Raw genomic sequence first — 13,414 nt, 5'->3', positions numbered from 1 at the left:
GCAGGACACGCTGTGCAGCTGGCCATCCGACCCCGGCATGCTGCCTTATACATGCAGTACCATGAGCTGAAGCACTCCACACCTCTCTGCTCTGAGGAAAGTGGCAGCAGGTGCCTGCAGGAGATGGGAGCTCATGATCACTCCACATTTCCCCTCCATGACATGCAGGGTGCCAGCAGCTTTGTGCCATGGGAAGCGGGCCAGCTCCCTCCCTGCTTCCCAGAGCCTGCACACAGGCTGAGCTTTGACCTCATATTGCTGGTCTGGCAGCAGGGAAAACACCGGATTTTGGCCTCCGGGAGCTGAGAACAGAGGGGGAAATCCCTTTTCCTACAGCATTCTAAGCAGGAGTCTGAACATTTCAGACAAAATCAGTCCCTGTGCCTCAGTTTCTCCATTTGTAAGAGAAAGATGCTGTTCTTGCACTACCCTGGGAGGTGTTCAGAGGGTTATTACAATCCTCTCCCATCCCTTCCCCCACAGAGACACCTGGAATAACAGACTTTCTGATTACAAACCCCACTGTATTGGACAATGACAAGAAGGGCCCCACCACCATGGAGCCCCCATCGCTTTCCCCTTGCACCCCAAAGGCAGCAGCCAGCCCAGCCATCACTGCATCCTCATGGAGGGGAGCGTGAGTCCTACGGCAAGTCAGACCAAAGGAGGTCCTGCACTCATGTTAGCTGGGATCCTGCTCCGGGTGAGCATGCAGGACTCAGATGAAACTGTTGTTCTTCAAGGCGAGGGTCTCCACCTCCTTCATGAACCGGAGGCACAGCTCCTCCTGCCATGGCAAGGCCACGCACTGCACGGACACAGGTAGCCCCACGCTGCCGCGAAAAGCCTGTGGCACAAACAGAAGGAGAAGAGGGCAGGGGGATGTCCAGGGGAATGGATGAGGATGCTTGGACCCCAGAGAACCTGGCACCACTCTCACCTTTGCCATGGTGCGGTCCCACCAGTCCCGAAAGTACCCCTGGTAGTCCTTCAGCTCCTCCTCATCCTCATCCGTCACCATCGTGACTGGGACCACACCAGCAGGGAAGTCCAAGGCATTGTAGAGCATGGTGTAGCTGACTGCCACTGTGGGAAACAGGGAGCTTGTAGTGCCAGCCTGTTGCAGGGAGACCTTTTATCCCTCTCTGCATATATAAGCTTCCCCTAACAGGGTGGGATCCAGGACTACAGGATGGATTTCTCCTTAGCTCCCAGATGCACGAGGGGGATTGTCCTGGGTGTACCCCATAGGTTACAGATGCTCCAAGAGCTGAGCTCTTCCCACCACTGGCCAGTGCCTTGGGATGTGATGGGAGGAGGAGGAATGCTTTTCATTGATACCGAATGCCATAGTAGGGGCACGCTGGAGGCACAGCCCCCCATTGGCAACCCTACCTGAGAGCTTCGGAGGGTAGCCAATGCCAAGAGCTGGACCCAGCATAGGACAAAGCATGACGTCCAGGTTCAGCTTCTTCCACTGGGCAGTGAACTGCTGGCTGAACTCCTGAGCAGGGACACACCGGTGGTCAGTGGGATGAATGGACTGTCCCATGGTCCCTGGGCACCCAGATGGGCTCTCAGCCCTTCCCCAAGAGCAGCTATAAGGCCTGATCCTGTTAAAACCCAGCCACCTTTTGCTGCCTGGCCAACAGCTCTCCCAGCGTACAAAGCACCCTCCCTGCTGCTAAGCTGAAGGTGGGGAAAGATTGAGTGTAGGGCACATGGTGATGGGTCTTGAAGAAACCAAAACAGAAACAAAGGCAAGTCTGCTGCAGCTGATGGCCTAAGTTTTCAAGTGTAGGACTAACAAATTCAGGTCTGATTCAGGATCATGAATGTGTCTACGTGTCCTCCTAATCTTTAAATGTGCTGAGGACTTGCACACCCAAGTGAGATCTGTTGAGGAATGAGCTATGTTCCTGCCCCACATCACCAGTGACTTGATCATCTCCTACCCTTGGTGGGTACTGGATCTGCCTCTTTCCAAAGAGAAAGGAAACCAAAACTAACCCGAAATTGCTATATTTTACCTCAATTTCACAATGAAGACTCCAGACTTGATCTACTGTGCTGAAAAAGATAAACAAAAGCAATGCAAAGCATCAAGAAGTGCTGCAAAGACCAGCTTTAGGGGCAGGGAAGAGCGTCAAAAAGCAGATGGGCACAGGCTAGCTGTGTTCATGGAGCTGCAGCCAAGGCAAGAGAGGACTTTGGCAAAGTCCTGGGTTTCCTCTGAAGGGTCAGGGGTCTTATTTCTGCTTCTGCCCATGATGGGGGGCTGAAGCCTAAATCCAGATTGGTGCAGTGATGGTTTGGTCAGACAAGTGCCAATAACTGCCCAACATGGAAGTGAGGAAGAGCCAGCCACTCTCCCTTTGTATTTACCTTCCTTTTGTCTTACAGCATTGCTACCTCCTGGCACGACAGATGCATTCATCAGTGCTGAAACTGACACTCTATTTATTTATCACAGGCTGCATCCGTTTCCTAAGCAAGAGGCTGTGAGCCTCCACCCTCATTCTCATCCTCAGTATTAGACAGTTTGCCAAACCCTGCGGGGTTGTGGTGTTGACTTAAACTGCTCCCACCCTTCTGTCTTCTGCTTTCTCAGATGCATGCAGCTGGGGCAGCACGCCTGCTATGACAAACACTGCTGAGCTCCAGAACACAAACACAAATCTTCACACATTAGCTCAGGCTCAGATTTACTCACTTTGCTCTCATACTCGCTAGCACGGCTGAAAATCGAGGCATCTGAGGAGGAGAAAAGAAAAGAAAGACAACAGTCAATCCCAGCCTGTTCTCTGGGTTAGCTCCATCACAAATACAAGCTGCTGACTCAGTGCTCAAACAGGACTTGGGGATTTTTCCCCAAAGTGGGGACAGGAGGAGCAGAAATAGCATCTCTCCCATCTGGATATGTGTCTAAGCACAGGTAGTAAGCAACGCTTAATGACTTATCTACAGGAAAGCCTTACTGCAATGGAAGACAAAGTATTCACCACTTATTGCTTAATTCCATCTATGCTATAAAGAAATGGACCTTACGAAGGGTTTGGTGATCCAAGAGAGGACATTTTTCAGCCAGTTTGGAGACTTCATCAACCAGAGCATCCCCAGGCTGCTTTCCTCCAGCTCCCCTTTGCTGAAAGAGGAAAGGGGCATTTAGCTGAGTAGTGTTAGGAAGCCACCACAGAAGATCACAGCTTTCACAAAGCAAAGCCATCACAGCTTTCACCAGGCCAGCCCCTCTGAACAGCATATCTGTGTAACAAAAAGAGGTTTGCTCCATTCCTCTCTTCTCACAGTATTTATGCGATATCATCATCCAGTTTCTTTTCATCCGTAAAGGCTGGTAACAATCCCAAAGGGACCCAAGGTTCAGCTGAATCACTTTATGGTAAGCTTCCCAGTAAATCCCAGTGCATATCAGCCTATCTACATCCAGTAGATCTGCTGTGTGTATCCGGATGCTAGCCAGACCCTAGAGACGATTTTTATAGACAAGCACTGATCCCACCAAACCATTCCAGGCTATACTTACAACTTCCTGAGGAAGCTGGCACCCCCATCTGCAAACACTCCCTTGACACAGAAGTTAAAGAACGCATAGTCCACATTCATGAGCTCGAACGGCACCAACTGGAAGGACAACAGAAGAGAAGTCAGTGGCACAAGCAAGCTGTGTGAGAGAAGCCAGTAAGTGCTCTCAACTGGCCAAGCTGGGCTCAGCATTTCCAGACAAGCCCTCAGGAAAGGCTCCCTCCAGCATCTGAGGCCACCAGGTCCTCCCCATCCCATCCATCCTTCCCTGAAAACACTGTTCCCCCTTTGAGCAACAACTGATGAGTCAGAAGATACAGGATGGGATTGGCCCCTCATGTCCAAGTAGACCCAAGGCACAAAGGTCCCTCCAGAACTGGCAGCAGTGGCTGACAGGGAGCATGAGTCCGTGCTCCCCACTTCACTCCCGATCCTTGTGCAAGGGTAAGGGGGAGGCATTTGGCCACAGCCATGCCTCACACATGGGAGAAGACACAGAGGAGCAAGAAGACAATCTCTGCTCAGCATCCCAGAAACCTGAGACCCTAGGAATGGGTCTGGGTCACTATGGGACTGCTTGCCTATATTGATCAGCCATCTGCAACTGTCCTTTGGTCTTTGTCTCCAGATACAAAACCAGGAGGTGGCTTTCCATGCAAAGATCTGTGGAACTGTTTGCCATGATGTAGAAGCAGTAAAATTAGCTTGAGAATAGACTAAGCAAATACTTGGACAACAGCTCATCACAGCCACTAAGAGAGGTGATCCATCAGGCTCAGAAAACATGCTGAGCTGACAGCAATCATACACCGCAAGGACTCTGTAATCTCTGTGGGCACTTCCTCAGGACCCACATTGTACAGCACCTAGGAGAATGGAGATCTCAGCCAAGGTGTGAGCAAATGCACCCACAGTACAGACAAGTCACACAGCAGTGTGTCTACTCCCCAGCATGTTATGTATCGGGGTGGGCTCCCTTTTGTGTTCACAAGTACTTACAGAGCTCCGAGATCCTGCCAAGAACAGAAATCAAGTTGCAGCATAAACAGCTTCTCTTTTCCAGGAGCAGCTATCTACTTTCATCAAAGCTGAGTGGATTCCAGGCCCTCTTTCCTTGCCAAATTAGCTTGATGTTCACTCACGGGTCCCAAAAACATGGTAGGTGCAACACACCTATTGGGTTCATGCAGCATCTTACCGTGTGGCCAGCATCCTCCAATAGCTGCTTTGTCTCCCGAATGGCACGTCTCATGGCTGGGCTTGGCATGGTGAAGAAGTCAGTTTCATAGTAGCCTATGCGGAGGGGCTGTGTGCTGGAATACACCTGTAGAGCAAGGAGAGTGCCAGCTGGATGCATGTCAGTGGCATCAGGAGCCAACAGCACACACATGCTGCAGGGTGACCTAGAAAGCAGCACTCCTCTCATCCACATGGCCACCCACAGGTCCCAGAGGTCTCCTGTGAGCCACTGATGTTTTCAGCCTGAGCAACAGCAGCTCGTCTCATGAGACCTTCACCCCCTTTGAGATCCTTTACCTCTTCATTGAAGGGAATGGGGGGCACTGAACTGTCCAAGCTGAACATGTCCTCACACAGGAGAGCCCGCATGGATAGAGCCAGGCTTTCCACATCTTTTGCCATTGGCCCCACTGCTGCCGTCACTGGAAGAGATCAGAAGAAAGCATTCATTGTTGGGGTCTTTCAAGGGCACATCCTGCCCCTGAAGGACCTCTTGGCATCATCTGACTTAGTCTAGTGTTGGCAACTGTTCCTCATGGAGAACTGGGCTGGGGATGCTTACAGATGTCTTCCTATTAGCAGGCCCATCATTATGGGCTAGAGTTGTTATCCATCAATGTGCCCTGACATCTCCATGAAACAAAAGGCTTTGTCAATCACGGCACAAGGCCAACACAAGACACCCTCTTTGACTGCTAAGCCCACCTCCCACAGAGCAGTGGCACCATACAGCAATCAGATTGTTACAGGGCATGTTGGGGTTTGTGTGTTACACAAACAGCTCCTCTAGGCTCATACACGTTCCAGTTTCTCAGGAACCATGGGGTGGCTTTCTGAAAGAGTGCCTGAAAGGGAACCTGCTTCTGTCCCTGAACACGTTGGAAAAGGTCCCCCATAGCCAGCTGTGGGTCCTTGTCACCCCTACCCTCCCTGGGGACAAGTGATCAGTTCCTACCTGCCTTCTGCCCAGGGATACCAGAAACTACTCCTTTTTTACTGCAAATTAAAACAGAGACAGACAAAATACAGCAACTGAGTAGTGTTCATTGAAGGAAAAGGCTTTAAGCAGTAGTAGGTGGTAATGGAAACACTTCCCTCTGCAGATGCAGAGGTTGGCAAGAAGGAAGGGCCAAGGGGAAACCCAAGAGAGACCCAACCTAGGCCAGAACGATTTATGCCCTCTCAGACAGGAACAACCACCCCTTATCATGCAGGTGGAGAGGTTTCCCTATCTCCACTCTGGGGGGGAACAATGCTTCCCTTTATATAGCCCCCAGAAAACATCCAGACAGAAGGGAGAAACAAGCCCTTCGCAGCTCCTCCTGAGTTTCCCCTTGCCCACAGGAGCACCCCAACACAGCAGTCAATAAGGTGATGGTGGGTCTCACCCAGAGACATTACCACATTGCTCACAGTACCTGAGTCTGTTCCCAGTGGGTTTGAATGCACAGATCCCACAGAAAGCAGCAGGGAAACGCAGGCTCCCTCCTAAATCCGTCCCAAAGCCCAAGATGGACCCACCTCCTCCTATAAGTGCCCCTTCTCCACCAGTAGAGCCTCCGGGGCTTCTGGTGTAGAGCAGCGGGTTGAATGTCTGACCAAAGATTAAGTTATTGCAGTCATAGCTAAAGAGAGAGCAAGAGAGAGATTGCAATGAGAGGAATGTTGCTATCTGACACAGACATCAGCCACTACAGAAAGATCTTCAGAAGGTAATTAGGTAGATCACCAGTTGTTATATTGACATCACTTGGTCTGAGGGAACTTCCCAAAGCTTCCCACCAGCCTTTTCATGGCAGTCCCAGGACCTGGATTCACTGCCAGCTCATTTCAGTGTCATCAAGCCTTGGCCAGACAGACCCTCTGGCAGCACAAATACATCAACCCTCCTGGAGAGCCTTCCTGCTCAGGTGGTCCCAAGTGCCACAGGACATCCAAAGCAGCCCACACCCCACCTGAGGGGAGGCATTGCTTAGCCCCTGCTTGGGAACATGCTCAATGCCAGCTGCAGTGGTATTTGAACATTGGAATCCCCCAGGAACTGGTGGAAAATCCGATCATCCCTGAGGCAAACTCTTTGTATGGCTTTTTTAGACACGTTCAGTCATTACTGTGTCACCTTAAGGAAGGCATTTCATACAGCTTGGACAACAGTCATCCACTCCATTCGACAGAGTTCACTTAGCAGGACCCAAGGGCAGTAGGAGGGTGCCTGTCCAGCAGAGCACACCTAACCTCAGTCTAGATCAGTGACATCAAGAGTGGTCTTGCCAGTTACAGCAGGAGGTTTGGGGGCAGGATAACTTAAGGTCATTAGCTTCACTAGCTTCCTCTTCCATGAATATGTGTTGGCACTGTACAGTTAACAGGAGCATCTCTGAGAGGTTAATTTTAAAGAGAAGAAAGTGATTTAAACACCACCCAGCACAGGAAAGAAGGGCACTGATTGCTCTCCTTTATTTCATTTGGAGCTAGAGTTTATTTTCATCCCTAGTGTAAAGGTGTTCTCTTCTAAAAGCGAAACTTAAAAGACACTAAGAATGGGGACCAAATGTTATGGGAAAAGAAGTGGGAAATTAGAATTGAACTTGACAGAAGCTCTCAGTTGAGATGAGGGAAGGAGAGGTGCCACCACACTGAAGGAATGGAGCACCTGCCTACCTGACGAGGGACTGAGGAACGTTGGTTTTGACAAATGGAATTGCCCCCTGTCTCCTGAGCACCTGCACCACCACGCTGTCCTCTGCCACAGGTTTATTGATGTTCCTTATAAACCCTAATGTGGAATCATGACCCTGGGAACACAGGAAAATGAAGTTTTCAAATGGAGGACTACAATTCCCCCAACACCATATATACATATATATATATATGAAAAAGCATGTGCATGCATTTCTAACAACCCATCCATCATACACACATTGCATCGTGTATTGGTAGTAAATCTGCTCAGCCTTCTCTGTTGGCTTATATGGGAGATGGGCAGCAAACACCATCACCTGCCAGGGTATGCCCTCCCACATCAGCTATGACAGAGTCAAGCCAGATGCTGAGGTCACACCTCCCCCTAACACCAAACTTCCAACCCCAGGGATATCGGGATACATGTGGTTACCTGGCAGTCAATGGAGTCTTTGAGGCTGACAGGCACCCCATACAGCAAGCCCAGCTTTCCCACTGGCTTCATTTTCTGGACCTGGGTCTCACTTTCCTGCAGGTATTCTGTGATGCAGTTGGTTTCTGTGGCCATTTGCAGGGCCTTGGGGAAAGCAGGCAAAGCCCATAGGTGAGACAGAGCCTGCAGCATTACAGAACAGCCTTCTGGTTTGCAGAGAACACTTCCTCTTTTCCACCCTTTTCCACCTTCCCCTCTGGGCAGTCTGTATCAGGGCAGCCTTTCTGTTGCTTTCCAAGACATTTTCATGCCAAATTCCAAAATGCTCCCTGGACACAGGAAGGCCCAAAGCACCATCTGGTGTGTGATGAAGAGAGGCAGTCAGCCCAGCAGGATACCAAAGGCTATTCTCTTGACAGGGTGGTATAAAATGATGACCCCAAGATGGGAATCCAGGAGGTGATCAGGGCATTATGGAAAAAGTAGAAAATGAAAGTGGACACTGAGTCTTCGGGATTTCACAACTTACTTGGAAACAGAGGGGAGACAATAGCAGCATTTTGCAACTTCTCTGTAGCTGTACCTGCCCCTAGGAAGGTGTGGGCTCCCCAGATACTGAACTTGCTGTTCCCTTCTGCTCCGAACCAAGCTGAGAGCCATGGCAGCGAGATGCCCAGCTCTCTCCTCACTCATAGAAAAGCATGAAGAGCCCAGCACTAACCAGTGAACAAGTGCTCAGCACCATAAAGAGCCAACCCCACTGTGTGTTTAGACGCTGCCCACCACCCTTGCAGCTCACCTTGCCCACATAGGCATAGAAGACGTGCTCCAGAGGTAGGGAGCCATCCCGGAGTTTCTTGGTGAGCTCCGGCAAAGGCAGTTTGAGGATGGAGACCACGTTCACAGAAGGATGCTAAGGGAAAAGTTGAACAGTCAATAACACACCTCAACCTCAGCTGCTGGGCTCCTCCTCTCCCCTTGGTGCACACTGTAACCCATTCCAAAACATCTGCCATTTACTGGTCAAATGCAATATATGCCTCATAGCCATGATCCTCCTCCTAACTGTGAGCGTGACATGAAACCTGCAGGGCCAGCTGTAGCCCAGGCTTTCTAAAGCCTTGTCTTTCTCGCCAGACTGGCTCCACCAAGTACCTGCTGTTTAAGAGAAAGCCTTTTGTGCAGCCTTGTTCAGACCGGTCTTGTCCAGGCCTGAGGGAATTGGTCTCTGCTGAATTACAGTGCAAGCCGGCAGCATGGTTATACATATTGCTCCAGCAAGAAACAAAAGCAGAGTTGGGGCTAACTCTTCTCCTGGCATCACCAATATATCCTACACGGAAGCGCTCAAAACAGGGAGCCCCTCAGCTAACAGCAGAGGTCATTTTAGGGGTCAGCAGAGATTTACTCAACACCCAACTAAACACTACGAGAAAAAAACATCAAACATCCCCCAAGCTGGACTCTGTACCGAGCGAGCCCACTCCAACCACAGCCCAGCAGTATGATGGGATTGCAGTGGGAACAGCGAGGTTGAGCAGGAATTTTGGGCACTAGGGGCATCACATCCTCACCCCCTTCGACCCCATGGGCAGAGTCCTCGGGCTGCGCTACCGCTGTGCTGATAACACACTGCCTCTCCCCTTCTCCTACCGCCACCTCAGCAGCCAGGCCGAGCTCCCATTGGGAAGCTCTCAGACAAGGAGCAGGGATTTCCCTCTCCTCCGTGCCGGTGTCCCCAGCGCACCGGTTGCCCCAGGGCGCGATCCCTCTACAGGAGGGGATCCCCGCATCGCTGGGTGCGGGTGCGTGCCCACATGGATTTAGGACGGGAGACCAGTAATACAACTAAATCCCAAACAGCTCCAAACCAGTGCGGCAGCTGCCGCTTGCACGGACCCCCCCCTACCCGGGGCACGCTAAAGGGAAAGGCGAGGAGCCGGGTGTTGAAGGGAGAAGCGCTGCTTACGGCACCCACCTGCTCCCGAAAGCGCTGCACGGCCATCTCCATCCGAACCAGGCTGCGCTCCTGCCTCTGCCGCGCAGCCCTCACCTTCCTCCAGAGCCCGCTCCGCCGCCGCCATCGCAGCAGCAGCAGCAGGAGGCTGGCGGCCGAGCAGCAGAGCAGGGCGGGCAGCGGCAGCCGCATGGCGGCACTGCCCGGCACCCACCGACCGGCCCCGGCACCCGCTCCCAGGCACCGAGGCTGCAGGGAGGTGGTGAAGAGGGAGGGGAAACCTGGGGAGGATCCCGCCGGGAGAGGTGGGGCTCCGTGGGAAGGCATTGAACTCGTCCGCTGACTCGGCAACAGGGAGGGAGGAGGAGATGCGGGAGCAGGAAAAGCGCTGGGGTAGAAGCGCAGCCCTCGCTGTAATGGGTGGGCTCTACTGAGTCATAGAATCAATTAAGTTGGAAAAGACCTTTGAGATCAGCTCCAGCTGTTACCCCAGCACTGCCAAGTCCACCGCTAAACCGTGTCACTAAAAGCCTCATCTATGCGTGGTTTTAGCACTTCCAGGGATAGTGATTCCACCACTGCCCTGGGCAGCTTGTTCCAATGCCTCATCGCCCTCTTGGTGAAGAAGTTTTCCTCAATATGCACTCTAAACCTCTCCATGCACAGGCTGAGGCTGTTGCCTCTTGTCCTGTCACTTGTTACTAGGGAGAAGAGACCAGACACCTCCCCACTCTGTCCTCCTTTCAGGTAGATGTAGAGTGATAAACGTCTCCCCTGAGTTTCCTTTTCTCCAGGCTAAACGACCCCAGTTCCCTCAGCAGTTCCTCATCAGGCGTGTGCTCCAGGCCCTTCACCCTCTCGCTGATCAGGTTTATTTATGCTGCTGTTCCCCAAGCAAGGCTTTGATCTTCCTGTTGTTTTTCAGCCTCTCTGGGTATAATCTTCACTAGGAGCATCAAAGAAGTGGGGAGAAGCCCAAAGTTACCTGCACCCTTTGCAATTCCTGAAGCCAAGCAGCTGCATGGGGAATAGAATGAGCATCCCAGCCTGTGCCCAGCAAATTCAACTTTATCACTGTCAGAGCATGAGTGTGCTTGTGCTTTGCAAAGTCCTGCAGCTTCCAGCATCAAAATCTGGCATCCCTGCTCAGGCAGGGCAGTGAGCGGTGCTGGGGACTCCTCTTGCTTTTGAGAGAAACCCCAAGACAATTTCTTTGTCACCAGCCCCATGTGGGATCTGTCCTTAAAAACCCTTCACCGCTTGCAAAAGCTCATCAGGAACTGTTCCAAGCTATCCAGTTTAGATGCTGGCTGTAGGACTGTGGAAAACCTGTTGGGAAGGATTTGAGAAGTCTTTCCTCTCCCTCTGCCTCCCAGAGGGAGGAGCAGTGCCTAAACCACACCTGGACAGATGCTGAGCTAGGAAAAGTGACCGAGTTAATGTCCCCAGGCCTGATTTTCTTGGTGTCATTACTCAGGCCATTGTCTTTACTTCAACCTTGAGGTCTTCAGGGCTGCTCTAGCATCACCTGAGCAGCTTGTGCCAGAGTGCAGCTCTCCTGGAGGGAAGTGCTGTGCTGTGCATACACAGAATCCTGTGTCTCTTTGCTGGAGCCTTGGAAATAATCAGCCCTCACTGCATTTGTGGCCTACGGCTTCTCACTCTGTGTTTGAGGATAAGCAGCTCCCTGTAATCTGGGTCAAGGAAATTACATGCAAAACAGCCTTTTTTTCCCCCCACTGTTTTCCTTCTTTTTAGTCTCTCCCCACCTCCTTCGGACTGTGGGGCCCAGTAACAGAGCTTCCAAGGTCACTGCAGTGCTTGGGGCACAACGTACTGTGAAGGGAACAGTGTTGGTTGTGGTGCCCTTGCCAGGAGGACAGAATCAGCTCAGGGTTGGTGAGTACAGATGCTGTGATCCCTATCTCCTTGCTCTTTCTCACACAGGAGGCTTTGTGCACTCCTCAGCAGCACCGTGCCAAAACAGGGCTGTTTCCCTGCAGGCTGTAAAACCAGGTGCACCTGAAGTCTTTGAACAAGAAAACAGGAAAAGTGGTGAACTTTAGAGAATTTAGAAAACAGTTCTGCTGGAAGACAAAATTACTTCTCCAACCTCCTTCCCCCTTGTTTAAACCCTGCTTAAAACCTGTCACGCAGGAGGAGTTTTCAACTTCTGCTGTACAGCTTGTCAAAGGGAAGAAAACAAAACACAAGCTTTATATTTGGAGCCCCTTTGGCTCCAAAAGCTAATGCCTGAGACCCCCTTCTCCCCTCTCCAGGGCAAGTGTATGGGGCTGAATAAATGGGGTTGAGGCATAAGGCAGGACAGTGTCAAGGCCTGGATCTCTGCTGGGGCTGCTCAGCTCCAGGAGGTTAACCCAGGGCATGGGAAAACCCCCAAATGCAGCTGGTCTCTGCTGTGACCCAGTTGCCAGCAGGCATGGGCCAGTGGATGGGACAAGGCAGAGGATGGGGGGCTCCAGTATAGGAAGGTTGTGGATGGGGACACCCTGTCCAGGAGGATGTGCCTGGGACCATCTAAGAGAGGTAAAATGCATCTGGTCTTGCTCTGCATGGGCTGGGATAGGGGACCAGCTAGTGTGGTGGGTGATGCTCTAATGTCCCTTTGAGACATGGGCATGTCCTTGCTGGATGAGCAAGTGGAGTTTTTCTGCTGTTATGGCCAGCAGCATAAGGGCTTGGATCTTAGAATAGTTTGGGAAGGGACGTTAAAGGTCATGTAGACTCAACCCCACTTCCATGAGTCTTAGGGGGCTGGAAACACCATGAATCCTTCCCCTGCACATCCTCCACTACCTGGCAGGGCTGGAGCCTGTGCCTAAGGGAAGGTAAAAAGGATCAGCTGGATTTGTGAAAGCTTCCTTCCACATTGTCCATACCCCTCTCTGTGTCCACAGAGTTGCAACTCAGTGGGTACCACCACACCCCAGAGATGCTGTAACCTTGTGGTTACCAAGGAGGGGCAGAAAGGCATCACTTTCTTCTAACCCAGGGAAATCACACATGATCAGCTGGACCAGCTTGGGCTGAAGGACCAGATAGCTCCCATTTATCTGACACCAGGGCAGATGCTGAGAGCATGGCAAACACACAGCAATGTGTTCCTTAATGCCGTCTCTTGGTGTGCCAGAGGTCTCAAGCTGGAGGTCAGATTTCAGTGACTAATAACTGTGTGCTCATACAGATCTTTCTGCTGTGAAGCAATTGGATTCTGGTGCTCAGGGCATCCTGCAGCAGGGAGACCCACAGTTTATCCATATGCTACAGGAAAGTGACCTCTCCTGTTTGCTGCTCTTGGCTGATTTCATTTCCTGCCTCTTATTTCAGAAGAAATGCTAAAAAATTGTTCACTGTTCATCCAGGAGTTTATACTTTTCTGTTCTTCCACTTCACCCCATTGCTATTAGATGGTTTCCCAGAGGTTAACAACCTGCTCCTGCCACCAGTTGCCAGTAACCCCTTTCCTGGGATCTGGCCCCCTGCAAGAAGATCCAAGCTTCATTTACAACAGCTATCAGTTGTTATAGAAGCAAATAGCT

General features: G+C 51.4%; 1 protein-coding gene across 3 annotated transcripts; it reads right to left on the bottom strand.

Moving 5' to 3' along the window:
- Nucleotides 1-503: 503 nt before the first annotated feature.
- Nucleotides 504-10,111, bottom strand: LOC101880826 (fatty-acid amide hydrolase 1). 3 transcript variants are annotated; one of them, XM_031050794.2, is made up of 15 exons: nt 9,876-10,111; nt 8,697-8,810; nt 7,898-8,080; nt 7,444-7,577; nt 6,201-6,407; nt 5,738-5,778; nt 5,080-5,204; nt 4,742-4,867; nt 3,545-3,642; nt 3,049-3,145; nt 2,714-2,754; nt 2,031-2,070; nt 1,396-1,504; nt 941-1,086; nt 504-847 (listed from the first exon to the last, which is right to left on the bottom strand). In XM_031050794.2, exons 1-15 carry the CDS (start codon nt 10,044-10,046, stop codon nt 719-721), a joined length of 1,761 nt encoding a protein of 586 aa, XP_030906654.2. In that variant the 5' UTR covers nt 10,047-10,111; the 3' UTR covers nt 504-718. The 3 variants fall into 3 exon arrangements, with proteins under 3 accessions (XP_030906654.2, XP_005151328.2, XP_030906656.2); XM_005151271.3 differs by having other exon boundaries at nt 712-847; nt 7,898-8,041; XM_031050796.2 differs by lacking the exon at nt 6,201-6,407 and having other exon boundaries at nt 712-847.
- Nucleotides 10,112-13,414: the final 3,303 nt, after the last annotated feature.

The sequence above is a fragment of the Melopsittacus undulatus genome, chromosome 6 (assembly GCF_012275295.1).
Source record: "Melopsittacus undulatus isolate bMelUnd1 chromosome 6, bMelUnd1.mat.Z, whole genome shotgun sequence".
NCBI lineage: Eukaryota > Metazoa > Chordata > Aves > Psittaciformes > Psittaculidae > Melopsittacus > Melopsittacus undulatus.
Note: the sequence above shows the minus strand (reverse complement) of the source record. Positions and strands in the feature narration are given on the sequence as shown.